General features: G+C 37.1%; 2 protein-coding genes across 2 annotated transcripts; one reads left to right on the top strand and one right to left on the bottom strand.

The window, feature by feature from the left end:
- Positions 1-582: 582 nt before the first annotated feature.
- On the bottom strand, positions 583-19,114 carry LOC117342157 (D-beta-hydroxybutyrate dehydrogenase-like). The gene is made up of 10 exons (XM_033904170.1): positions 19,003-19,114; positions 15,056-15,215; positions 13,544-13,668; positions 11,804-11,926; positions 10,551-10,654; positions 4,594-4,666; positions 4,065-4,126; positions 2,533-2,583; positions 1,358-1,426; positions 583-1,319 (listed from the first exon to the last, which is right to left on the bottom strand). The coding sequence occupies exons 2-10, from the start codon at positions 15,208-15,210 to the stop codon at positions 1,278-1,280; spliced, it is 804 nt and encodes a 267-aa protein (XP_033760061.1). The 5' UTR covers positions 15,211-15,215; positions 19,003-19,114; the 3' UTR covers positions 583-1,277.
- LOC117342159 (mannose-P-dolichol utilization defect 1 protein-like) lies at positions 19,077-25,208 on the top strand. Its single transcript, XM_033904171.1, has 5 exons — positions 19,077-19,224; positions 20,317-20,382; positions 20,975-21,107; positions 21,911-22,115; positions 23,514-25,208. The coding sequence occupies exons 1-5, from the start codon at positions 19,116-19,118 to the stop codon at positions 23,733-23,735; spliced, it is 735 nt and encodes a 244-aa protein (XP_033760062.1). The 5' UTR covers positions 19,077-19,115; the 3' UTR covers positions 23,736-25,208.
- Positions 25,209-26,068: the final 860 nt, after the last annotated feature.

Below are 26,068 nucleotides of genomic sequence, written 5' to 3'. Positions count from 1 at the left end.
TTCTATGGTGATCCGTTAGGGCCAAATTTCCAATATCGCTCCTTCGCTCCTCGAACTAAACGCGATCCTTCGCGAAGGAGCAAAACACGATGGCGAAGGAGCGATGGAACTTCGCTCCTTCGCCATCGGGTTTTCGCTCCTTCGCGAAGGATCGCGTTTAGTTCGAAGGAGCGATATTGGAAATTTGGCCCTAACAGAACACCATAATATTCCCTAGCGCCCTCCCCATATACGTGTACCCAGTTAAACTCTTCCATACGGGTTGAGCTTATACTACAGCAGCCTTCAATTCTGACAAAGTACTGCCCTCTACTATCGATTTGTAATTTACACTGAGGTTTGTTTTTGTTTAACGTCCTATTAACAGCCAGGGTCATTTAGGACGTGCAAGGATTTAGAGGTGGAGGAAAGCCAGAGTACCCAGAGAAAAACCACCGACCTACGTCAGTACCTGGCAACTGCCCCACGTAGGTTTTGAACTCGTAACCCAGAGGTGGAGGACTAGTGATAAAGAGTCGGGACACCTTAACCACTCGGCCACAGCGTTCCCTTTCACTAAGACAAACAATATAAGTCCACATATTTAGTTTATAACGGAACACATTCTGAATTTTCACCGTATGATTTTATTCTGGAAACAACAAATATATGTAATATCTATGGAATAGAGCACCGAAACTTTTGCCATTAAATTTATTTTCTTCATATCATACATTCAACAAATGGTTTAAATAAGTAGCAAGAACATTACATATATATCCAGTAATGTAACAAACTTCTTTCAAACCAAATTAAAGATGCCAGTTTTATGAAGTTAATGATAATAAATATATTCTACCCTATACAATTCTACTACAGTACACTGTAAATTGGGAAGCTACATTCCAAGTCAGAAAAAATCTGAACGGAACTCTCCTTCGTCGGAGACAAACACAGGTTACTGGGACTCTCTCCCTTAACATAATATATATACAACAGTCCCAAATATACATAGTTAATTGTATAATATAACACACGATATAAATATCTCCAAGTTATGTAATATCAACCAGACAATAATCACAAAACACCATGATGTAGTTTGTTTATAAGTTCAACCAAATAAGTTTACATATCATCCTAAAATATACATGTATAAGAGGTAGTCCTAGCACACTCTGTGGTGAAATCTCTAAAAGTGACGTAAGTCCACCATCCATGACGCTCATGACCCCGTCATACTCGCCCAGGACGACAGCTGACCCCGTCATACTCGCCCAGGACGACAGCTGACCCCGTCATACTCGCCCAGGACGACAGCTGACCCCGTCATACTCGTCATACTCGATATTTGTCACTGTGATGTAAACCCAGCATCCATGACGACAGCTGACCCCGTCATACTCGCTCCAGCATCCGAGCACATGAACATCGCCAGCTCTGCAATCTGAGGAGAGAGAGACGCATTTCAAATTTCCAAGGTTACATGAAGAACGTTTTGTTATTTTAATTCCATACTTTTATAGAAAACCATGAGCGTCTTTAAAACAGACGATAGAATACCCTAAGCCTAATGAACGTTAAGCACAATCTATCATTCAATGGAGACGACATATTTGAGAATAAGAATAATTCGGTTTAAAAATTGAAAAAAAGAATATTTTGAACCCTATCATCGCTGATGAAGGGGAGAAACAGCTACCTGATGTAGTTTTCTATTCACAAAACTGTATCCGTAACTAAAATCATAATTAAAGGTGATCTTCGGACCATCCTCTATACTGTATCCGTTTATACTAAAATCATAATTAAACGCGATCTTTGGACCATCCTCTATACTGTACCCGCAACTAAAATCATAATTAAAGGTGATCTTCGGACCATCCTCTATACTGTACCCGTAACTAAATCATAATTAAAGGTGATCTTCGGACCATCCTCTATACTGTACCCGTAACTAAAAGCATAATTAAAGGCGTTCTTCGGACCATCCTCTATACTGTACCCGCAACTAAAATCATAATTAAAGGCGTTCTTCGGATCATCCTCTATACTGTACCCGCAACTAAAATTATAATTAATGGTGATTTTCGGACCATCCTCTGTACTGTAGCCGTGTGCGTGTGGCCGCTAAAACACATATTTACCTACCATTTGGCGGATGACCACCAATTGGGAGATTACAGATTTTTAGCAGTTAATTTTCGAACGATAAAAGTATTATTTTTTACATAAAAAAATCAAAGAAGATAAAAAGAGAAATTATGAAAGTTTGAAGACCACCATTGTAATTGTTATATAAGGTAAAGTCTACGCTGAGCTTTACACCCAATAAGGGCGGGCTTCTATCTGACAGTAACCACACTATCAAATTTCCAATGACGTAACAATTGAAGAAAATCATGCTTTATATACATTGTAAGCTATTGCTTCATATTTTGACACGTAATGTCAATTCATCATTTTGTAAAATGTCCTAGGCACAAACTTAAATCTATTTCTAAAAAAAACAAACAACAACAACATAATAATTTCGGTCATGTATTTGTTTACCTCCGAGATCTTGACTGGTTTTCCTGTTGGATTTTTCGCAAAGCCTCTCCTCTATAATAAAGTCAATATACATGTTTATATGTGCATTTAGCATCTTAAATGAGTTTTTATTTCATGGTTCAAAAAAATAATAAAAACTTCTTAGACTTGATGTCATTTTCTACATGTTTATCCAACATATCCCTAATATTTTGATAACCATGGGAGTTGGACACTGCCATTATCAAAACATGACTATTATTGTGGTATTGATGGGAACTTGACCATACTATTGTGGTTGTATCATTGTGGTGGCCATGGTAACGGGAACATAACATTGTTTTAACCAATGGGATTTTCACAGTATAATTCTGGGATTAGGAACGGGAAAGTATTATTGTAGTATCAATGGGAACCATGAGAACTAGGTGTATCAATGTCGTAACCATATGAACCGGAAGTAGTATTGCCGTAACCATGGGAAAGGAAGCATATCATTATGGTAACAATGGGAACTGGAGCGTATCATTGTTGCGACCAATGTGATTTTTACAGTGCCATTCTGGGATTAGGAACGGGAATGTATTTTTGGGTTGCCCATGGCAACTGGAGCGTATTGTGGTAACCATGGGAACAGGAGTGTATCAATGTTGTAACCATGGCAACAGGAACAATTTTATTGTGGTAACCATGGGAACTAGGTGTATCATCGCCGCAACTATGGGAACTGGATCATTTTATTGTGATATCCATGGGAACTGGGCGTATCGTTGTGGTAACGATGGGAAATGGAGCGTATCATTGTGGAAACTAATGTGATTTTTACAGTACCATTGTAGGATTAGGAACGATAATGTATTCTTGTGGTATCCATGGGAACTGGAGCATATCGTTGTAACCATTGGAACTGGAGTGCATCACTGTGATAACCATGGAAACTGGAGCATATCATTGTGGTAACCATTGGAACTAGGGCGTATCACTGTGATAACTATAGGAACTGGAATGCATAACTGTGGTAACCATAGTCATGATAACCGGAACACAATATCATGGTAACCATAGGAACTGAGTGTATCATTGTAGTAACCATGGGAACTATAGCATATCTTGTGGTAACCATCGAAACTGGAGTATTATTATTGTGGTAGCCATAGGAACTTAGCGTATCAATGTAGTAACCATGGGAACTGGAGCGTATCAATGTAGTAGCCATGGGAACTGGAGCATATTATTGTGATAACCATATGGGAACAGAAACTTATAATTGTGGTAACCATGGCCAAGCAAACCGGAACATAATATTGTGTTAATCATAGGAACTTGGCGTATCAATGTAGTAACCATGGGAACTGGAGCGTATCATTGTGGTAACCAATGGGATTTACAGTACCATTGTTGGTTAGGAATAGGAATGTATTATGACGGTAACCAAGGGAACATAACAGTACTGGTATTTTGCAATAACCAAGACAATATATCCACAGTAACCTGGACACTAGTCTGTACAATACATCATAGTATTGCAGGTCAATCCTGATAAGGTATATTACCAATGCTTCTTCTGTCGATATGTTCTGTTCCCTGGCTAACTTCTCAGCAGTCATTGTAAATACTACAACATAATGTAAATTTAGTGTAAAATAGTGTAAATTTAGTGTAAAATAGCATAAATTTAGTGTTAAATAGTGTAAATTTAGTGTAAAATAGTGTAAATTTAGTGTAAAATAGCATAAATTTAGTGTAAAATAGTGTAAAATAGTGTAAATTTAGTGTAAATTTAGTGTAAATAGTGTCATTTAAAACAAACAAGCAAAACTGACTTTTGAAATTCATGCCAAGAGGAAGATTTTACATTCAATAAATTTATGACCCAATTTAAATTATTAAAAACAAAATCTTGATTATGTTTGTCTTACAACTAAAACAAACAGAAAACAATGAAAGACTCTATTTAGATTTAAACATCAAGAACTCAGATACGTAATTTCTTATTCTTCTTTTCAATCCATGGTATCTAAGAACAGGCATCAAACTTTTCAAAATGCACTCTACATTACGAAAATAAAAGCAAATAGTTACTTGGTGCATCTGCAAAGCCCGGGCATATACAATTACAGGTTATTCCATGAGCTGCTTCCTCCAAGGCCACTCCCTGTAATCAAATTAACACTCACATTTAGTTACAGTAACCTTCCTCCAAGGCCACTCCCTGTAAACAAACACCCACATTTAGTTACAGTAACCTTCCTCCAAAGCCACTCCCTGTAATCAAATTAACACTCACATTTAGTTACAGTAACCTTCCTCCAAGGCCACTCCCTGTAATCTAACACTCACATTTAGTTTCAGTAACCTTCCTCCAAGGCCACTCCCTGTAATCAAACACTCACATTTAGTGACAGTAACCTTCCTCCAAGGCCACTCCCTGTAATCTAACACCCACATTTAGTTACTGTAACCTTCCTCCAAGGTCACTCCCTGTAATCAAACACCCACATTTAGTTACTGTAACCTTCCTCCAAGGCCACTCCCTATAAACAAACACCCACATTTAGTTACAGTAACCTTCCCCCAAGGCCACTCCCTGTAATCAAACACTCACATTTAGTTACAGTAACCTCCCTCCAAGGTCACTCCCTGTAATCTAACACCCACATTTAGTTACTGTAACCTTCCTCCAAGGTCACTCCCTGTAAACAAACACCCACATTTAGTTACAGTAACCTTCCCCCAAGGCCACTCCCGGTAAACAAACACTCACATTTAGTTACAGTAACCTTCCTCCAAGGCCACTCCCTGTAATCTAACACCCACATTTAGTTACAGTAACCTTCCTCCAAGGCCACTCCCTGTAAACAAACACTCACATTTAGTGACAGTAACCTTCCTCCAAGGCCACTCCCTGTAATCAAACACCCACATTTAGTTACAGTAACCTTCCTCCAAGGCCACTCCCTGTAAACAAACACTCACATTTAGTTACAGTAACCTTCCTCCAAGGCCACTCCCTGAAAACAAACACTCACATTTAGTGACAGTAACCTTCCTCCAAGGCCACTCCCTGTAATCAAACACCCACATTTAGTTACAGTAACCTTCCTCCAAGGCCACTCCCTGTAAACAAACACCCACATTTAGTGACAGTACCCTTCCTCCAAGGTCACTCCCTGTAATCTAACACCCACATTTAGTTACTGTAACCTTCCTCCAAGGTCACTCCCTGTAAACAAACACCCACATTTAGTTACAGTAACCTTCCCCCAAGGCCACTCCCGGTAAACAAACACTCACATTTAGTTACAGTAACCTTCCTCCAAGGCCACTCCCTGTAATCTAACACCCACATTTAGTTACAGTAACCTTCCTCCAAGGCCACTCCCTGTAAACAAACACTCACATTTAGTGACAGTAACCTTCCTCCAAGGCCACTCCCTGTAATCAAACACCCACATTTAGTTACAGTAACCTTCCTCCAAGGCCACTCCCTGTAAACAAACACTCACATTTAGTTACAGTAACCTTCCTCCAAGGCCACTCCCTGAAAACAAACACTCACATTTAGTGACAGTAACCTTCCTCCAAGGCCACTCCCTGTAATCAAACACCCACATTTAGTTACAGTAACCTTCCTCCAAGGCCACTCCCTGTAAACAAACACTCACATTTAGTTACAGTAACCTTCCTCCAAGGCCACTCCCTGTAATCTAACACCCACATTTAGTTACAGTAACCTTCCTCCAAGGCCACTCCCTGTAAACAAACACTCACATTTAGTGACAGTAACCTTCCTCCAAGGCCACTCCCTGTAATCAAACACTCACATTTAGTTACAGTAACCTCCCTCCAAGGTCACTCCCTGTAATCTAACACTCACATTTAGTTACAGTAACCTTCCTCCAAGGCCACTCCCTGTAAACAAACACCCACATTTAGTGACAGTACCCTTCCTCCAAGGTCACTCCCTGTAATCTAACACCCACATTTAGTTACAGTAACCTTCCTCCAAGGCCACTCCCTATAAACAAACACCCACATTTAGTTACAGTAACCTCCCTCCAAGGCCACTCCCTGTAATCAAACACTCACATTTAGTTACAGTAACCTTCCTCCAAGGCCACTCCCTGTAATCTAACACCCACATTTAGTTACAGTAACCTCCCTCCAAGACCACTCCCTGTAATCTAACACCCACATTTAGTTACAGTAACCTTCCTCCAAGGCCACTCCCTGTAAACAAACACTCACATTTAGTTACAGTAACCTCCCTCCAAGGCCACTCCCTGTAAACAAACACTCACATTTAGTTACAGTAACCTTCCTCCAAGGCCACTCCCTGTAAACAAACACCCACATTTAGTGACAGTACCCTTCCTCCAAGGTCACTCCCTGTAATCTAACACCCACATTTAGTTACAGTAACCTTCCTCCAAGGCCACTCCCTGTAAACAAACACTCACATTTAGTTACAGTAACCTCCCTCCAAGGCCACTCCCTGTAATCTAACACTCACATTTAGTTACAGTAACCTTCCTCCAAGGCCACTCCCTGTAAACAAACACCCACATTTAGTGACAGTACCCTTCCTCCAAGGTCACTCCCTGTAATCTAACACCCACATTTAGTTACAGTAACCTTCCTCCAAGGCCACTCCCTATAAACAAACACCCACATTTAGTTACAGTAACCTCCCTCCAAGGCCACTCCCTGTAATCTAACACCCACATTTAGTGACAGTAACCTTCCTCCAAGGTCACTCCCTGTAATCAAACACTCACATTTAGTGACAGTAACCTCCCTCCAAGGTCACTCCCTGTAATCTAACATTCACATTTAGTTACAGTAACCTTCCTCCAAGGCCACTCCCTGTAATCTAACACCCACATTTAGTTACAGTAACCTTCCTCCAAGGCCACTCCCTATAAACAAACACCCACATTTAGTGACAGTAACCTTCCTCCAAGGCCACTCCCTGTAATCAAACATTCACATTTAGTTACAGTAACCTTCCTCCAAGGCCACTCCCTGTAATCTAACACCCACATTTAGTTACAGTAACCTCCCTCCAAGGTCACTCCCTGTAATCAAACACTCACATTTAGTTACAGTAACCTTCCTCCAAGGCCACTCCCTGTAAACAAACACCCACATTTAGTTACAGTAACCTTCCTCCAAGGCCACTCCCTGTAATCTAACACCCACATTTAGTTACAGTAACCTCCCTCCAAGGCCACTCCCTGTAATCTAACACCCACATTTAGTTACAGTAACCTTCCTCCAAGGCCACTCCCTGTAATCTAACACCCACATTTAGTTACAGTAACCTTCCTCCAAGGCCACTCCCTGTAATCAAACACTCACATTTAGTTACAGTAACCTTCCTCCAAGGCCACTCCCTGTAAACACACACTCACATTTAGTTACAGTAACCTCTCTCCAAGACCACTCCCAATCACAGGCGCTTGAATAGAAAATGTGATTTTCAATTTTTTTTTTATTTGACAGTGGTATGTGTAATCTGTTAAGCTCTTAACAGATTACACATACCACTGTCAAATAAAAAAAAAATGAAAATCACATTTTCTATGCAAGCGCCTGTGCTCCCAATAACAAAACACACCCTCACTCTCACACACATATACATACACAAAGACCATGCCACAACATTATACTTGTGTCAATTTTGATGAGGATATAGAAATGATTTTACATCATTACATGCACACCTGCTTCCTGATATACGGGATAGACAGGCTGAAGCCAGTACCTTATCATTATCAGGCCAGTACCTTATCATTATCAGGCCAAGCCTAATACTTATTTCTGCTATCATTACAAACATAATTAGCTTTGGTATGTAGGCAAATGTTTCTGTTCATCCTACCAATGTTATATTAGTATACAACAGATTTTACAGTGTTTGTCTAAGATAAGCTAAAATGTACTAGGTCTACACTATAAGAAGTTAAGGAGGAAAAGGGAGATCAGAAACAAATATTTATTTTTGCCTGATCTCATTTACTTACACCTGGCAGTTAAAGAATAATGTATACAGTATCAGACACGTCAGAGACCAGAGCTCGTAACATTAAATACTATTAGTGGATATATAGTAACACACATGTATAGTATTATGTAATATCATTGGATATATAGTATTATATTTCAATTTCTACTCAAGTTGGATTCAATGAAACTACCAACTATTCAACATGAACTGCTTTGCAGTTCATTAAATTTGTCTCAAGAGCAACTCAATTCATGACCCCATGAAATCGACCAAATCAAGATTCAATCCTTAAATATAATATCATTTAATATATAGTATTGTATAATATCATTTAATATATAGTATCATATAATATCATTTAATATATAGTATCATATAATATCATTTAACATATAGTATCATATAATATCATTTAACATATAGTATCATATAATATCATTTAATATATAGTATCATATAATATCATTTAATATATAGTATCATATAATATCATTTAATATATAGTATCATATAATATCATTTAATATATAGTATCATATAATATCATTTAACATATAGTATCATATAATATCATTTAACATATAGTATCATATAATATCATTTAATATATAGTATCATATAATATCATTTAATATATAGTATCATATAATATCATTTAATATATAGTATCATATAATATCATTTAATATATAGTATCATATAACATTAATGGATATTAATCTATTCCTCCACCAGAGTAGCTGTCATTTATTGTATGATATGGTAGTAAACGTATAAGATGTTTAAATGTAGTTATTCTGTAACTTTACAACAGAAATATTTAAATGTTGATAAAACAATTGTTCATAGAGACATATATCACCTCATGTTATAGAGGGAACCACAATGCACCCTTGGAGAGATTTATTTTGTTGGACATTAACCATTGAACTGTCACTCAGGTAGGCACATAGGTGTCTCAGATTTTGGTTGTTTATACAGCTTTTATTTGCATGAGAATGCCACCATTCAATCTAGATGGTCATTCTCACTACGTTACATGAACATCTAACAACATCCCATAAGGGGTCACGTTCTGATGACCTTTGAGATTTGTGTATTTTACTTTCAGGGCGAATTGTCAATTTGTCAATGTCAGCTAAGCAAACCATTTCGGCACAGTACGTATATACCTATATGCTTCATGCGACAAAATGACTTAAAACAAATTGACAGATTATGCAAGCTATGCACTCTAGTCATGCTAATTCGCACGAAAAATTCACTTCCAAGATTCTGGAAGTAGTCATTTGATTGACTAATCAAAAAGGTCACCCCGACGTGACCCCTAATGGGATGTTGTTAGATGTTCATTTAACGTAATAAGAATGACCATCTGGATTTTAATTAGACTGGCCACCCTTAAAACTAACTTGTCCTTGTCTACCCAATACATTGTTGTAACTCTAGCCAGGGGGAGACAACCATAAAAGTCATGATGACTGTTCCAACCAGAGTCAGAACTGAATAAATGATTTCAGTTAAAATCAAATTAAAATCAACAAAAGACAGGAAAATGTGTAATGAATGTAATTATAAACACTGTACTGTCTTAATGTGGTATTTATTTATAGCTGTTAAAAAAAACCCAATAAGTTCTGCAGAAAAAAACACATGTATTGCACTAGCATGCACTAGGATGTTTGCCTGGAAAGCTATGTCATTTATAACAACTGTAACAGTCATAATGTTTGGTTTATTTTTGTTTAACGTCCTATTAACAGCCAGGGTCATTTTAGGACGTGCCTGGTTTTGGAGGTGGAAGAAAGCCGGAGTACCAGGAGAAAAACCACCGGCCTACAGTCAGTACCTGGCAACTGCCCCACGTAGGTTTCGAACTCAAAACCCAGAGGTGGAGGGTTAGTGATAAAGTGTAGGGACACCTCAACCACTCGGCCCCCGCGGCCCCATTGAAGTAAGAATGTGTCTGGGTAATGTTTAATAAAACAGTTCAACTTCCACTTGTTGATGACCTCTTGCTCTACCATACCTTGGCTAGTCCTATGAGGCCCGCTTTGACAGCACTGTACGGAGCTTTGCCAGGCCCGCTGATGAACCCCATTTGGGAAGACATGTTGACAATTCTTCCCCAGCCTGCAATATTCAACACTTGACAATCAGATGTTATCAGCAGATTTTGGGCATGCATATGTACAAAATACCAAATACATTATGTAATGCGTTGCTACAACATTATTTTGATGGATTTTAAACATTGCTACAGTTCTGTTGAAGGTCAGGTAGCACAGTGGTAACACACTTGCTTTTCACCTATGCGGCCGCGGTTCAATTCTCCGTTACAATGTGAAAAGGTATGGGGTCACCTGGCCAACCATGTGGGTTTAACCCGGATACTACGGTTTCCTCCCACAGTAAGACCCATCACGCACTTCCATCCGGACCAACAAGAGTGATAGATATAAGTTAATATAACTTGATAGATATAAGTTAATATAACTTGATAGATATAAGTTAATATAACTTGATAGATATAAGTTAATATAACTTGATAGATATAAGTTAATATAACTTGATAGATATAAGTTAATATAACTTGATAGATATAAGATAATATAACTTGATAGATATAAGTTAATATAACTTGATAGATATAAGTTAATATAACTTGATAGATATAAGTTAATATAACTTGATAGATATAAGTTAATATAACTTGATAGATATAAGTTAATATAACTTGATAGATATAAGTTAATATAACTTGATAGATATAAGTCAATATAACTTGATAGATATAAGTCAATATAACTTGACAGATATAAGTTAATATAACTTGATAGATATAAGTTAATATAACTTGATAGATATAAGTTAATATAACTTGATAAATATAAGTTAATATAACTTGATAGATATAAGTTAATATAACTTGATAGATATAAGTTAATATAACTCGTATCGCAACTGTTGTAAAATAAATAAGTTTCTACTTTCCTGGCAATTTTTTTTACTGTTCTGTAATGGGAGGGAAACTGCAATTGGTTTTATAAGGATTTGAACCCAGGATCTCTGAACTCTGCCATAAGTATTCACCCGGTTCAGTCAAAAGCAGCTGTGATTTCATTTTATTGAATTTATTTTCGCTCTTGAACATGAAATTTGTGCTTTTCAATTCATTTATTATGACATAGTTTAAATTGTTTTTATATTGATAATGATAAATCTAATGGTGATGACTTAAAATAAGTTAGCACGAGCTTCAAAATACAAAAAATCTAATACCCTTGGCCTTCATGCCTGGAAGGAACGCTTTCATCAGATGGAATGGTGCGGACAGTGACACAGCGACCATGGTGTCCCATTTCTCTGTCGGATAGTTCTCTACCAGGTCAAGGTGCTGGACTCCTACAAGTAAGAAATATTCACAATAAAACATATTGATTACTGTACAGGGCCGCTATATGATTTCAAAAGGTGTACCGTTCTACGTACTGCAATCAATCAGGTGATCATTCATCCATACGGGAAATTAATAATTTTTGTACCCAAATGTTAAAATTCACACATCATGGCATTTATAACGGGATACTCCCTGATCATAATCGTCCAACAATGGAAACAACTAATTAGATATCTGCATAATCATTGTCAGTAAAAACTTACCAGCATTTCTAATTCTCATAAGGGGAGATAACTCTGTTAATATCGATTAGATATCTTCATAATGATTGGTAGTAATTATGTTCCAGCATTGTATATCCGTATACACTCCTCATAAGGGGAGACAACTCTGTAAATACTGATTTGATATCTACTGATAATGATTGCAAGTAATATATATCCACTCCTCATAAGGGGAGACAATTCTGTTTAAACCGATTAGATATCTACTGATAATGATTGCCAGTAATATATATCCACTCCTCATAAGGGGAGACAATTCTGTTTAAACCGATTAGATATCTACTGATAATGATTGCCAGTAATATATATCCACTCCTCATAAGGGGAGACAATTCTGTTTAAACCGATTAGATATCTACTGATAATGATTGCCAGTAATATATATCCACTCCTCATAAGGGGAGACAATTCTGTTTAAACCGATTAGATATCTACTGATAATGATTGCCAGTAATATATATCCACTCCTCATAAGGGGAGACAATTCTGTTTAAACCGATTAGATATCTACATAACGATTACCAATAATGACGTACCAGCATTACATATCTGAATATTAACTCCTCAAAAGGGGACACAACTCTGGTATTACCGATTAGAAATACTCCTCATAAGGGGAGACAATTTTGTTAATTCCGATAAGTTTTCTACATAATGATTGGCAGTAATGTATATCCGTAGATACACTCCTCAGAAGGGGAGACAACTCTGTAAATACTGATTAGATATCTAAATACCATTGGCGATATTAACATACCAGCATTGTGTATATCCGTATATAACATACCAGCATTGTGTATATCCGTATATAACATACCAGCATTGTGTATATCCGTATATACACTCCTCATAAGGGGAGACAACTCTATTAAAACTGATTAGATATCTTCACACCATTGGCGATATTAACATACCAGCATTGTTGATCAGTATACCCATTTTTTTATATGACAGTGGTATGTGTAATCTGTACTTAACAGATTACACATACCACTGTCATATAAAAAAATTGAAAATCACATTTTCTATGCAAGCGCCTGTGCTCCTCATAAGGGGAGACAACTCTGTTAATACCGATTAGATATCTACATACCATTGGCGATATTAACATACCAGCATTGTTGATCAGAACATCCAATCCTCGTAAGGGGAGACAACTCTATTAATACCTATTAGATATCTACATACCAGCGTTGTTGATCAGTATAGCCACTCCTCATAAGGGGAGACAACTCTATTAATACCTATTAGATATCTACATACCAGCGATGTTGATCAGAACATCCAATCCTCATCAGGGGAGACAACTCTATTAATACCTATTAGATATCTACATACCAGCGTTGTTGATCAGTATATCCACTCCACCAGGATACAGCTCCAACACTTGTTTACAGAAGTTCTCTATTGACGTCACAGAGCGTAGGTCTCCTGGCACGAAGGTCGCCTCCACCTTGTGTTCACTACAATGACAGAGACAATCAGTCAATTAACACTACAGCATTGATTATATACAGTAAGGGAGAATTCTTATTATTAAATTGTTATCTTGTTCAGAAAATAGTCAGTAGGAAGGACAGGTAAAATGTATGTCATACCTTTGTATGGTAGGACTTGAGACATCAGGGGGTTTTTCTTGGGGCTTTCAGGGGCCATTAAGGGGCCCCATTCACGATTGAATTTTTTTCATATTTAAGCCAAAATACCAAAATTTGCAGTTTACACCTGAACAAATCTTTCCTTATTCAAAAACTGTTTTCCAAAAAATGAGACAAAGCAGCTTCTTCCAAACCAGGGAGAAAAACCCCTGGACATACCTTTGTACGATAGTAGGACTTATGACGTACTTTGTATGATAGTAGGACGTATGACATACTTTGTATGATAGTAGGACTTATGACGTACTTTGTATGATAGAAGGACGTATGACGTACTTTGTATGATAGTAGGACGTATGACATACTTTTTGATAGTAGGACATATGACGTACTTTGTATGATAGTAGGACTTATGACGTACTTTGTATGATAGTAGGACATATGACATACTTTGTATGATAGTAGGACGTATGACATACTTTTTGATAGTAGGACATATGCCGTACTTTGTATGATAGTAGGACGTATGACATACTTTGTATGATAGTAGGACTTATGAAGTACTTTGTATGATAGAAGGACGTATGACGTACTTTGTATGATAGTAGGATGTATGACATACTTTTTGATAGTAGGACATATGACGTACTTTGTATGATAGTAGGACTTATGACGTACTTTGTATGATAGTAGGACATATGACATACTTTGTATGATAGTAGGACGTATGACATACTTTTTGATAGTAGGACATATGCCGTACTTTGTATGATAGTAGGACGTATGACGTACTTTGTATGATAGTAGGACATATGACGTACTTTGTATGATAAAAGGACGTATGACGTACTTTGTATTTTAGTAGAACGTATGACATACTTTTTGATAGTAGGACGTATGACGTACTTTGTATGATAGTAGGACTTATGACGTACTTTGTATGATAGTAGGACATATGACGTACTTTGTATGATAATAGGACGCATGACGTACTTTGTATGATAGTAGGACATATGACGTAATTTGTATAATAGTAGGACGTATGACTATTTTGTATGATAGTAGGACTTATGACGTACTTTGTATGATAGTAGGAATTATGACGTACTTTGTATGATAGTAGGACATATGACTATTTTGTATGATAGTAGGACTTATGACGTACTTTGTATGATAGTAGGAATTATGACATATTTTGTATGATAGTAGGACGTAGGACGTACTTCGTATGATAGTAGGACTTATGATGTACCTTTTGATGGTTGTGATGACCTTGTCAATGGTATCTTGGTCAGCCAGCCCCGTTATGATTAGAGTACAACCACGTGACGCCAAAGCTGTGGCAATCCCGTAACCGATTCCACTGGTCGACCCCGTTACTACGGCAACCTTCCCGTTCATACTCATGTTTCCTGCAAGTAAATTGGTAACATGGAGAAAAGAACAAAGGCCAAAGTGAAAAAGTCGCAAGAAAATTCGCTAGAGATGTCCTTGACCTTCTGTGATGATGACAGTGCCGCGTTGCTGTCAGTTGTAAGATAAGTTGATATCTGGTCAAGAACCTGTGTACAATTTGTCCACAGGGTCTCGGTTTCGGGATTTTGTGTAACATATGACACCAGTTAGCAACCTCAATACTATACAAATTCAGTATTCATATACATTAATATTCTGAATCCTTAACAAATTCGGGGTTATCAATGCATAAGTAAATCCAAATTTTTATTAGGTTTCGGAATATATATTAACACTGAATTTATAATACGAATCAAACGAGTCCATTTGTTTGGTTTGATTTTGTTTAACGTCCTATTAACAGCCAGGGTCATTTTAAGGACGTGCCAGGTTTTGAAGGTGGATGAAAGCCGGAGTACCCGGAGAAAAACCACCGGCCTACGGTCAGTACCTGGCAACTGCCCCACGTAGGTTTCGAACTCGCAACCCAGTGGTGGAGGGCTAGTGATAAAGTGTCGGTACACCTTAACCACTCGGCCACCGCGGCCCCTAAGTCTATTTGTACACACAGTATGGGGCAATATATATACTGTTTAGATGAGATGTAGGTTATTAGATAATGGGGGCGTTTTACAGCAACTAATATAAGCTTGGTCGTTAGACTGAACTCGCACTGAAATTGGGGCGTTTTACAGAAACTAAAATTGGTCGTAAGATTGAACTCGCATTGAAATTGAGGCGTTTTACAGAAACTAAAATTGGTCGTAACATTGAACTCGCACTGAAATGTGGGCGTTTTACAGAAACTAAAATTGGTCGTAACATTGAACTCGCACTGAAATGTGGGCGTTTTACAGAAACTAAAATTGGTCGTAAGATTGAACTCGCATTGAAATTGAGGCGTTTTACAGAAACTAAAACTAGTCGTAAGATTGAACTCGCACTGAAATTGAGGCGTTTTACAAAAACTAAAACTGGTCGTAAGATTGAACTCGCACTGAAATTGAGGCGTTTTACAAAAACTAAAATTGGTCGTAAGATTGAACTCGCACTGAAATTGGGGCGTTTTACAAAAAACTAAAATTGGTCGTAAGATTGAACTCGCGCTGAAATTGAGGCGTTTTACAAAAACTAAAATTGGTCGTAACATTGAACTCGCACAGAAATGTGGGCGTTTTACAGAAACTAAAATTGGTCGTAACATTGAATTCGCACTGAAATGTGGGCGTTTTACAGAAACTAAAACTGGTCGTAAGATTGAACTCGCACTGAAATTGAGGCGTTTTAGAAAAACTAAAATTGGTCGTAACATTGAACTCGCACTGAAATTGGGGCGTTTTACAAAAAACTAAAACTGGTCGTAAGATTGAACTCGCATTGAAATTGGGGCGTTTTACAAAAACTAAAATTGGTCGTAACATTGAACTCGCACAGAAATGTGGGCGTTTTACAGAAACTAAAATTGGTCGTAAGATTGAACTCGCATTGAAATTGAGGCGTTTTACAGAAACTAAAACTAGTCGTAACATTGAATTCGCACTGAAATTGAGGCGTTTTACAGAAACTAAAATTGGTCGTAACATTGAACTCGCACTGAAATGTGGGCGTTTTACAGAAACTAAAATTGGTCGTAACATTGAACTCGCACTGAAATGTGGGCGTTTTACAGAAACTAAAATTGGTCGTAACATTGAACTCGCACTGAAATGTGGGCGTTTTACAGAAACTAAAATTGGTCGTAAGATTGAACTCGCACTGAAATGTGGGCGTTTTACAGAAACTAAAATAAGTTGTGCGATTGACCCATCGGAGGCCATGAAATGAAGCCATTTTGTGAAATAAAAAACGATCAAGAATACTGCCATTGTTTCTGGTGCCACACCAGCCCACATCTGATTAAAATCATCGAAATTTGATATTGTCTTATTGTATACAAACAAATTGGCCATGTAATTACGTTAATTAGATACATGTAATTGTGTTTCCATTTGAAGTAGATATGAGAAACCCATCACGAATTTTCAGACATACGTGTATATATCTCGTGTCAAAAAAGGAAACTCGCATTTTCAGGTCGTCATGAATACGCAGTGTATGTTTTATATGCAATGGACAGTATTGATATTTTTCGGCGAATATATTGCTATACACTGAATTTCTATTAACTGTCATTCTATGAATCCTGTATCACAGGCGTCTGCTTCTGGTTAGTAATAATAGAAAAAAATATCATACCCTAATATCTGTTTCTATTAATACTAACCTGAAGCAGACGCCTGTGGCTATATGTACTATAAATTTGAAACTTTGAAGTCAAATGAGATAATTGAACATTTTGATAATTTTCCATAGGTTACACTGAAAAGGCAATTAACGATATTTAACATCATTCTATATATAAATACACACACACACACACACATACATATATATATATATACTTATATACCTTTATGTAAACAGTGACGGCCAAGACAGTTGCTCCGGGCCCACTCCACACCAGCAATAAACATTAATTATGTACATTGTAAATACGGTGACTGTATATGTATGTATGTGTGACATGTCTCCCCACCTACAGGGATATTCTGATCAGTTCTTTATCGTCGTATTTATCACCATTAAATAAAATATGTTATGTATTCTTTCTAGACACATCTACATTGGTGGAACAGCTTGTTGGAAATATTGTGTTCTGCTTGTTTCTAGCGATATATGCAATGCAATCTAATAAAAACTCAGCGATCAATATTTTTCAAAATATCTTACCAGAATTGTTCCAAAGGGAACATTCTAATTAGAAATTTTCGCATTCTTAGTAATCTTTGGAAACAAGATGGTGACTTGAGAAGTGGACAGAGTCCGTTTTCTCGCCGAAGGCTAATAATCCAAATTGTTTGAATCATAAAGATATGTTTGTTTATTTACATTACATTACATTTCACATCGCCTAGTTTACGAGGTCAAGACAGCAAGATTTGACATAAGCGTACAGTACCCGATACATCTATAATTATATGTAAATGCATCATGGGAGTTCAAAGTGTTGGCGCTAAGAGGTAAAACCGCAATATAGATATCATATTTCAATAGGACAGATTCCATCTTCTACAGAATAGGTAGTGCGAGTTTTGTCAATATAGCTGAAACAGCAAAGCAGGTAAACCCCGGACAATTTAAGATTGAACAAAGGGCCATAACTCTGTTTATAATAATGATAATATGAAATATGAACTCGTTACAGATATTCTTTATACATAATATGCCTCCAAAACACGTGACCAACAAAGCTGAAGTATGTACAAAATTAAAGACTGATGAGGGAGAATTTGGTGTAAACCGTTAATAAGTCCATTGATAGGTACATGTATGTCACGTGTGTAGTTTAAATTTAGTACATCAACCTATCCAAAATATAAGCTGCCATGTTGCTATATACATCTCAACGCGTGTCAGGATACAGGAAGTATAACATCATTATTCTCGGTGTTTATGTGTTTATTAGTATAATTGTGTACTAATCTACATTGTGTACGTACTGTACTAGAACAGGACAGGTTTATTGTTAGTATAAATACGGTAACAGGAGGGACGGGCCGCTAAATCTAAGAAAATATAGATCACAAAATCAATCGTTATATCTAAACATAATAATAGCAGTTGCTACCACGCTGACGACACTTGAGAGAAGTGTTGCATACATGTTTGTAAGCAACTTCAATGCGGACGACAGAGTACGCCTACCTTTGATCGGGTCGTTTTCCGGGTCAGACTGTTGTATACGTGTGTCGGTGTCAGCTTAGCGCTTGATTTACATCGACTTTTGCTTCTCAAGCATTATACAGACCAAGACAACCATGGCGAAACCGGCAACGAAGGATGTGTCTCTCTTGGAAAGAACCGCGCAGGTTTTTGTGCCACAGCCCTGCTACGACGAATTCTTTGTCAAGTTTAACTTTTTAGATGGTATATTTTGCTACTGTTTTGATTTCCTTCTTCATATAACAAACATATATGTTACTACTTTTATGCAGTCATGTCAAAAAGTCGTTTCGACCACAATATATTTGATTGTACATACTACAGTGTAATGGTTTGTTGGGCAATTATTTTGGGACGAAACGTCCTGATGTTCGTTCAAAGTTCCAAGTTCGTGACGTGGAAACGAGTATAAAAACAAAGGCCAAAGTACTACAACATTGTTAGAGATTGAAACGTCGAGAAAATTCATAGTGCTTTGGAAATAAGAGTTGTTGCTAAAATATTGGTGCAGATGAAATAAAATCGAGTTGAACTGTACATATGGATATATATATATAAATGTACATATATATGTAGCGGGACTGGACTGGGTCGATCATCGGTGACCAGGTAGCTCAATCGGTAGAGCATCCAGCTAGTGTTCGGAAGTCCCGGGTTCGAACCCCGGTCTGGCCGCTACATTTTCTCCTCTCCTGTTACAAAATTGGCGCCCAACTAAAATACCCATGGTGGTGGTATAAGGGTCTCGTGTGTCTTCGAGGGCGAAGACTTGAAAAAAAGGAGGGAGGTGTGTAGCGGGACTGGACTGGGTCGATCATCGGTGACCAGGTAGCTCAATCGGTAGAGCATCCGGCTAGTGTTCGGAGGTCCCGGGTTCAAACCCCGGTCTGGCCGCTACATTTTCTCCTCTCCTGTTACACATATAGTGAAATTACATATGGCTAAAAGAGATATTTATCTACCCAAAAACACCCATTTAGTCCCATATCAGTTTTCTATTCCTTAGGTTAGGTATAGACCCTTGCTTACTGCAACCTCTTAAATACACACTCTTCACAAGCACGCATCTCGCATACAGCCTTCCTTAAATGACATAAGATGTTGACATGATACTTATAAGCAATACTAAATCAAACCACATTTCACTGCACTGTCTTAAGAAACAAAAGTACAATCTGATAAATTTGTTTATAATTGTATGGTTCAAACACAGATTCACCATGGCCAAACATAATTGATTTTGAATGTTATCGTGTGTTATATTGATGTGTAGTAAAATGATGATTTTATTTTCAGTTAATTGTCAGAAAGTGGTCCTCAGCAAATGTCTCGGCTATGGTATAATTCTTGGTGCAGTTTTAGGTAAGACTCGAAGAGTGCTTAACTTGTAACTCCAATCTTCATATTTCACTAGCCTGAAACTTCTCTGAACAGAAGTTTACGGGTTCAATTTTATACTGAGACAACAGAAATGTCCTCATTGGCCTTGACCTTTTACCATATACATTCTAGTAATCCCAGCTAAACAAATGGGTACATACATGTACTGGGGAGTATTCCTTTTAAATATGACCTTTTACCATATAAATATTCTAGTAATCCCAGCTAAACAAATGGGTACATACATGTACTGGGAAGTATTCCTTTTAAATACTTTTCAGACTACATAGCTTTTAAAAAGAGATTAATAGAAGGTAATTATTGGTTAGATAGATCACGGAACATTGAAAGTAAATTACTTTCAATATCAGAATCAGAATATATAATTACAAATCAGAATTTGAAAATATTGGAATAAGAATGGTTATGTTATAATGAACATGAGAACTTAAATTACATTTTTAAGCAAAGTGAACTTTAATAAATAAAAATGATTTTATCAAATCTGTAATTTCAGATTCTTTCGTCTTTAGATATTGTTTAATACTAATAATGTGATGGAATTTGTTTTCAGTAAAACTGCCTCAGATTATCAAGATCCTCCAAGCCAAGAGTGCCAAAGGCATCAGTTTTATCAGTGTCTTGTTTGAGCTGATTGCTGTATCGGCCACTACAGCCTATGGATTTGCCATGGGATTTCCATTCAGGTACGTCACAAAGGTTCAGGTGTGTCAGCTCACCAGTTTATCTGTCATCCATCTATATAGAAGAGCATTCTTTTAACTCTTTCAGTGGCGTCGTCGACTAAAGTCAACATGAAAATGTGCTTCCTCTTCCTCGTTGTCGACTATAGTCGATATAATTTCAATCTCCCTGTTCCTCACTGCCGACTACAGTCGACATAATTTCAAGCTCCCTCTTCCCCACTGTCGACTACAGTCGACATAATTTCAAGCTTCCTCTTCCCCACTGTCGACTACAGTCGACATAATTTCAAGCTTCCTCTTCCCCACTGTCGACTAAAGTCGACAGGCTTAGCTGACGTTATTCAAATGTTGATTTGTTAAAAACAGCACCTGACACATACAAATATTCAATGCAATGACATATAAAAGGTGTTTAAGACTTTTGAAACAAACATTTTGGATGATAAAGTGTTTATTTCGTTCAGGTTACTTTTTTCCACTAGAGTAATAGGTTACATTTTCGATTAGGTTGTTAATGTAAACAGTATGGCGGCTTGCTATATTTTCAGTTTAATATTTCTCAATAATCTACAAACAATTGTGTTTCTATGTGAAAAAATAACACATCAACCATGCACATTAAGTCTGCTATTTTGTTTAAACTTCTAAGCCTAATAACTACTTCCGGTACGGAATCCGGAAAGAACACAAAGTACGGAAAGTGTTAAAAGTAAACTTCCTTTTCATTTTTCAAAAAACATTCCCTGAAGTATATGTATATTTCTAGCAATGATATGCTAATTTTATAAATATTAATTTTGCAGTTCGTACGGAGAAGGTATATTTCTGGTGCTACAGACAACAGTCATCGTGTACCTAGTTCTATACTACACAAACCAGAAGAGCGGGGCAGTCATCTTCGTACTGATTTACACTCTGTGTATGGCCTACCTGTTGTCCCCGATAGTATCTACACAGATGTTAGCATTGTTCCAAAGTATCAACATCATCGTCGTCATACTCAGTAAAGTAAGTCTTTTTCGGCATAGCCGTATAATATTCTTTTGGCTCCGGATATGACGCGACAGGTGGCGTTACTGGTCAAGATAAAGTAAGTGATTGGTCAATGTAGCGGTAAATGCAAAATGCAGATATGCAGTTAAAGACGAAACAAAGTTAAGATTGAATGCAAGCTGAATTCATAAAATAATATTCCAGATTCAAATGCAGTTTTATTATCACCAAAAATGATTCAAACTGATATAATTTTGTTATCCGTGCTGAAACGCATTAGTTCGTTAATTCATTTCACCAGTAGTTTTACATTATAACCACCAGCATTAAAACTTTGCTGTTTATCTTTTTAAAGATATTTCTTGTTATAAATATTATGTTGTAACAATGCAAGTTCTCTAAAGAAAAGGGCCACAGTGGCCGAGTGGTTAAGGTGTCCCGTCACTTTATCACTAGCCCTCCACCTCTAGGTTGCGAGTTCGAAACCTACATGGGGCAGTTGCCAGGTACTGACTGTAGGCCGATGGTTTTTCTTCGGGTACTCCGACTTTCCTCCACCTCCAAAAACCTGTCAGGTCCTTAAATGACCCTGGCTGTTAATAGGACGTTAAACAAAAACAAACCAAACCAATCTCTAAAGAAAATACAAACACACAGGTATCTATCTGGCAGATTTCTTCAGCCCTACAGGCAGGGAACAGGCTAAGTAGTGTACAGCACCATAAGTGAGAATTATTCCAAGGTCATGAGACTGAACAAGGGTTTATGAACTAAGTTAACTATTCTGTAAATGTTTTATACAGATGTAACTTTCTAGAAAGATAAAAAGCAACCAGCATTTTGTACAGTTAGAAAAAAATTGATAGGTTGAACTTGATAGTATTGAGTCAGTTTGGCCATGTTTACTTTTATCAAAGTGGCTGAAATTTGATATTTTATCTTGGAGGCATTTAATGGTATGATAAAATGAAGTCACACAAAATAAAGGCTGCCTCGACTTTCTGAGAGAGCTCCCGACCTGTATAAAATACGATTTCATGAGTAATGGATATTGACAGATTATCAGAATTGTTCACTCTCCAAACTGAAGTGTACAATTCTATTCCTCCAGGAAGGGAAATAACTCCGTCTGAAAATGTTCAAAGATACAAATTCGTTGCTAATTATGTTACATTTCATTAAGAGAATTAGAGGAGTCTTTATATTATAAGTGATTTTCATTTAAATATCCAAATTAATGGTAAATTATTATTTTATCAATGTAATTTGTAATTAACATCAGGACAAGATGGCTGTTGTTTATTTGTTATTGTGATTATTCTTGTTGTTTTTCATAAAACTGATGTACAGTGTCTTACTGAAGCGAATGGATGTAACATTTTAAGTGATATTTTCGTATAATTTTCGTTATAGATGATTCAAGCTGTGACTAACTTTAGGAACGGGAGTACCGGACAGATATCGGTCATTACAGTGACCATGCTGTTTACTGGCTCACTGGCCCGGATCTTTACCTCACAACAGGAAACGGGCGACTCTTTAATCATCCTGAGTTACGTAGTTGCGTCTCTGTGTAACGGTATCATTCTAGCCCAGGTTTTATATTACTGGAATAAAAAGAGCAAAGAGGACTGATGAGTTGGGCCATAGGAAGAAACTACAGTTAGCAAGGTGGATTTGTCACCGTCGCTTATCCAAAGTTTTAATGCAAGTTTTATGTATGGTGTGAGAGTGTTTTCTATTATTCTTAAATAACTTATGATTTAAACTGAAATTCAGCATCTAGCTGTATACAAAGGCAATACAGATGTACAGGAGAGATATTGATTTAATATAATAGGAAATATATCAATTGTATAAAATATTAATAGTGAGATTTATAGTATAAGTAGGTACATTTGTTTATAGACAAGTTCTTTACGCTATAGTCAGCCAGATCTATTTGGGTTGCTTCCCTTTACAGTGGCTGCAGTGGCCAAGTGGTTAAGGTGTCCCAACACTTTGTCACTAGCCCTCCTCCTCTGGGTTGTGGTTCAAAATCCACCTGTGGCAGTTGCACGTTCCTACTTATATCATAAATCTCACCAGTAATACCTTATACAATCTATATATTTCCATTTTACGATTAGAACTATACCGATAAAAACTTAACCCAGGTATGATGATAATGGTTGCTATCATGAGTAACCCAGCAGCACACATTTCTGTGATTACCACAACTTCCATTGTTTTGACTGTTGATAAGCATTTAGTGTTGTTTCATAGATTTTATAGAAATAAAATTAACAGTGACAGCCAGGCCATTGTTTTGAAATTGCTCTTAGAGACATCAAGGAATAGTATTCCTTGCACAGATAATGAATGTAAAATGGTTGGTTTAGATTTTAATCACAAACATGTTTTCCGGCTCTATATAACACTGTGGTTAAGAAATAACAATTCTTTTTTTTTCCAAGTGTATGCCTGTTAATTACTCTTTTTTGTTTTATTTAATCATATCTGTTGATAAAATTATATTCAAGAAGATTTCCTGTAGATTTTACAAATTACTGTGAAGGTTATTTTTCACCTTCATTTTGAATACTCCTTTTTAGCATCTGTGGACATTCCTATACCCCCGGGGGGGTCATCTGTGGACAGCTAAATATGTTAAAGCTTTTATAAAACATTGTGTCAATACTAACGAGGATACAGCTTGACATTTGTTCATTGTGACAAGACCTTTTTATTGGTACTACATTTATGGACCTGCTGACCTTGAATTTGACCTTTGAGCATATAGCACGTGGCAGCTGTCTTAACCCCCTGTGTAAGATCGATTGATCTTTTCCCTGGCAACCACGGGTAACCCTGGCAACCACGGGTAACCCTGCAACCACCGGTAACCCTGGCAACACCGGTTACCCTGTGAGGTATGCGAGAAGGTTTACTCTCGGACATAACAGAACCATTTGTTGATGAAATCCAGCAATTAGATAATAGACAAGACAGAATGATTTTACTTTTCACAGGAAAATGTTACTATTTTTTTAAACAGATGTATCGATGTGTATAATTTGTAATTTTCAGAATTTTGTTGAAGGGTCCAAAATAAATGTTAAACACCTGTTTTTTGTTTATCCTTTGTGATGATGTGGAATCGGAGGCTGGAAGCTGTACTAGACTAGCCCGTCCAGTGAAAAATTTCTTTATAAAACCTAACAAAACACTGTCTTCTACATATGAAATGATACAGAAAGCTAGAAACAAGATAAAATAAATTATTTAGAAATATAATTTCACAGACGTTTTATTTATTTCATATATCCATGCCCCCATCAGGAAAGTGCATGTGAACTTATGCTGTGGTGCCACGTCCATTGTCTGTCAAGAATCAACTTTTTCCTTTAAACAACTTCTCAAAGACCGTGAGGCACAGACGCCTGATATTTGTCATGTGGCATGCTGGGGTAAAGGACTACAAAGTTTGTTCAAATGAATGACCTTGACCAACATTTAAGGTCACGTGTCAGTTATGCTAAAATCTTAAATAAACAACTTCTTCCCAATAACCAAGCTGGTCAGGGACTTGATATTAGGCTGGTGAAGAGCTACAAAGTTTGTTCAAATTAATGACCTTGACCTACATTCAAAGTCAAAGTGGTCAAATACGCTCAAATCTTAATACAACTTCTTAATAACCAAAATCCCCAGGGACCTGTAGCATACTAGGGTGAAATTTTGTACAACAAAATGACCTTGACCCACATTCAATATCACCGTGGTCAAATAAGCTAAAATCTTCAAACGGCTTCCTCTCAGTAACCAAGAGGCCCGTGTCTCTGTATTTGTAATATAACTTTAATGGGAGCTTTATGTCATAACCACTGAAATATCCAGGTGAGCGACACAGGACATCTGGACCTCTTGTTTATAGAACGATATCATTCTCTTTTATCCAATGCTGAATGTCGATGTATTCCGTATTG

Source organism: Pecten maximus, chromosome 14 (genome assembly GCF_902652985.1).
Source record: "Pecten maximus chromosome 14, xPecMax1.1, whole genome shotgun sequence".
In the NCBI taxonomy this organism is placed as follows: Eukaryota; Metazoa; Mollusca; class Bivalvia; order Pectinida; family Pectinidae; genus Pecten; species Pecten maximus.
Note: the sequence above shows the minus strand (reverse complement) of the source record. Positions and strands in the feature narration are given on the sequence as shown.